Genomic DNA, 2,597 nt, shown 5'->3' with positions numbered 1-2,597 from the left:
TGAAAAAACTTAACGTTACAATTTTAAATAATGTAATTTAACAACTTTTTTCTTTTATTAAAGAATTCCACTGTTTTTAAAGAAAATAAAATTATTAAAAAATATATACACTAATTTTTTTTATTAAAATGAAAAAAATAAAAATAAAATTGTTACATATCATAAATTATTAATACCTTCACACATTTTTTTTTATCCTCCATATATCATATCTTATGGGTTCTTCATAAAAAAAGCACTTCATGTATTTGTTTGCACATTATGCATTACTTATTTAAACTAACTTCATAATAACACTCTTTTAACTGTCATACTCAAAACTTATACTCTATCGTGTTTTCTTCTGGATAGCTTTAAATACATGAAACCAGATGCAATAACCTATTAGCTGTTCGTAGAGTGTTTCATCAGTTTTCTTTCTTCATTCGTGAAATGGCCAAGAAGTATAAATCCAAAAACAACAACCCAGGTATTTTTTGTTCTTTTGATTCGTGCTTGTATGATAAGTATAAAGAAGTCAAATCTTGTGGGTTTTTCTTGGATGATAAATTTGCTAATGTGTGACCTAAACTTTACCTTTTTTTAGTGTTCATTTTATAACATGTGATTTGTTTGATTGAAAATAACAAAGGTTAACAATGATTTAAATTGGAGTGTCTTAGATAATCTTTTGTGTCCATATTTAGTATTGGATCATTTTATTTTGTTTAGTTTTAATTGTCAAAGAGATTTTGCATGATATAATAGTACTAATATATTATTTTATGATGTTAAAAATATCTAATTATTATTAAAAGTTAATTCTTTTGGTGTTTATTTTGGAATACTAGAACTTAAACAAATTGATTTAAACTATTTTATATATTTTTTTAATTTGATTATTTCCAAAAATTATTTCAAACCATTTTAGTTTCTTTTTTAATTTATTTATTTCTAAAAAAATATTTCAAACCACTTTAGATCGTTCTTTAATTTGGTCATTTTTAAAAATCGTTTCAGATACTTCTTTACTTAAATTATTTTAAATCACTTTATATAAAGTTTTAATTTTATTATTTTTAAATTTTATTTTAAACTCTAACTTGGTTGTTTTTAAATATGCATCCTTAATTTGATTACTTTTAAAAACTATTTTAAACCAATGTATCCATAATATTTTTGTTACAAAAATTATATCAAATTATAATTATGTAACTTTATTCTCCATTGCACTCACATAACATCTCTTTTAATGAACTAAATATACTATATTATATTACTCTTTTGCTGATAAAAAAACTATAATACTCTTTTATTATAATAATAATAATAATAATATTTATTTTTTTTAAGTAAGAAGACCATATCAAATAGATACTAAGTTTCATAAGATTTGTTTGACAGGTGAAATAAATATTTTTAATTTAACCAAATTTTCTTATTTAATCAGAGACAAGTATTTTAGAATGATGCTAACATGTTTCCTATAAAAAAATGTATTAAAACAACATTAACTACTACATTTACATGATATTAAAGAAAAATAAAACAACATTAATACTTGTATTTTATATCATAATACTAAAAACATTAAGCACTTCCCTGTAAGCCAGACATAGGAGATTACTCATCATATCATCAAAGGAAAAAAGGAAAAAAAAAAAAAAGAAGAAGAAAAAGATGGAAGTTAGAACAATAGGGAAGGGTTGCTATGCATTCTTGAACACTTTCCGAAGGTTCCTCTGTTGTTCGGAAGATTTCGTCTGGCCCAGTTTATGTTGGGTGGAAGAACCACTTCTAACGATTCTCCAATCAGATATCTTCGCGAAAGGTTATGACATGTGTTGCACAGAAAGCACCTTATATGCCTAAGGGCCAAAAAATTAGCTCCATGAACCCTTCTATCACATCTTCTACACAAATATGCATCATCAGCTTCACAATACAACGAAGCCTCTAATCCACACAGTTCACAACATTTATCACTTCCTCTTTCTCTCTCTTTATGCACGAAGCTACTGCAGAAACCATGTTTCTTTTCTCCTTCTGCAACACCTTTGCACATTTTTTTTTTTTTTAAGCTTAGTGGTTTCTTGAACAAATGGTGTACCTTCTTATAACAAGTGATGGTTGGATGGACTTGTTCAACCAGACAAAGACAAGGGTGTCACTTCTACACGTAATCACACGTGTCTATGTTTCAACGCATGTGTCTTTTTCCAATTTTGCCTAAATCAATTTGGTGATTAAAGAGGGAGAAAGAATTTGTGATTCCACTGGTTTTGACAGAAGAAGGAAGAAAAAAACAAGGAAAAAATAGGGTGATGAATGATTAAGCTTAAAAGCTTCATTTACATGCTTGAAGGGTTGTTATGAGCCATAATTTGCATTGGTGTGTGTGGTTATCAATGTTTCTTGTATGGTCTAGAATTAGCACCTTTAAAATTGTGACCCACCAGAATCCATTTGGTTGCATCTAAGGCCACTTGAATGGAAACTGATTGACTCACTGGTATTGGTTGAGAAGTTGTGTGGTTTTGTGACATCTTTTGTCTTTCATGGTTGGACCAAAAAACTAATGCTTTTTTGCAAGGCACAAGAACATAACACGTCTCTGT

The 2,597-nt window shown here is 27.5% G+C and overlaps 1 protein-coding gene across 1 annotated transcript; it reads right to left on the bottom strand.

Moving 5' to 3' along the window:
* Positions 1–1,536: 1,536 nt before the first annotated feature.
* Positions 1,537–2,111, bottom strand: BBX31 (B-box type zinc finger family protein). Its single transcript, XM_085674149.1, has one exon. The coding sequence runs from the start codon at positions 2,042–2,044 to the stop codon at positions 1,667–1,669; it is 378 nt and encodes a 125-aa protein (XP_085530275.1). The 5' UTR covers positions 2,045–2,111; the 3' UTR covers positions 1,537–1,666.
* Between the last annotated feature and the right edge of the window lie 486 nt (positions 2,112–2,597).

Source organism: Vigna unguiculata, chromosome 5, assembly GCF_037176805.1.
Source record: "Vigna unguiculata cultivar grain cowpea cultivar isolate G323 ecotype 2 chromosome 5, ASM3717680v1, whole genome shotgun sequence".
NCBI classification, from domain to species: Eukaryota; Viridiplantae; Streptophyta; class Magnoliopsida; order Fabales; family Fabaceae; genus Vigna; species Vigna unguiculata.
Note: the sequence above shows the minus strand (reverse complement) of the source record. Positions and strands in the feature narration are given on the sequence as shown.

Excerpts from the sequence above, each read along its gene's own strand:
- BBX31 (XM_085674149.1), bottom strand. The coding sequence starts at position 2,044 with ATGTGCAAAGGTGTTGCAGAAGGAGAAAAGAAACATGGTTTCTGCAGT.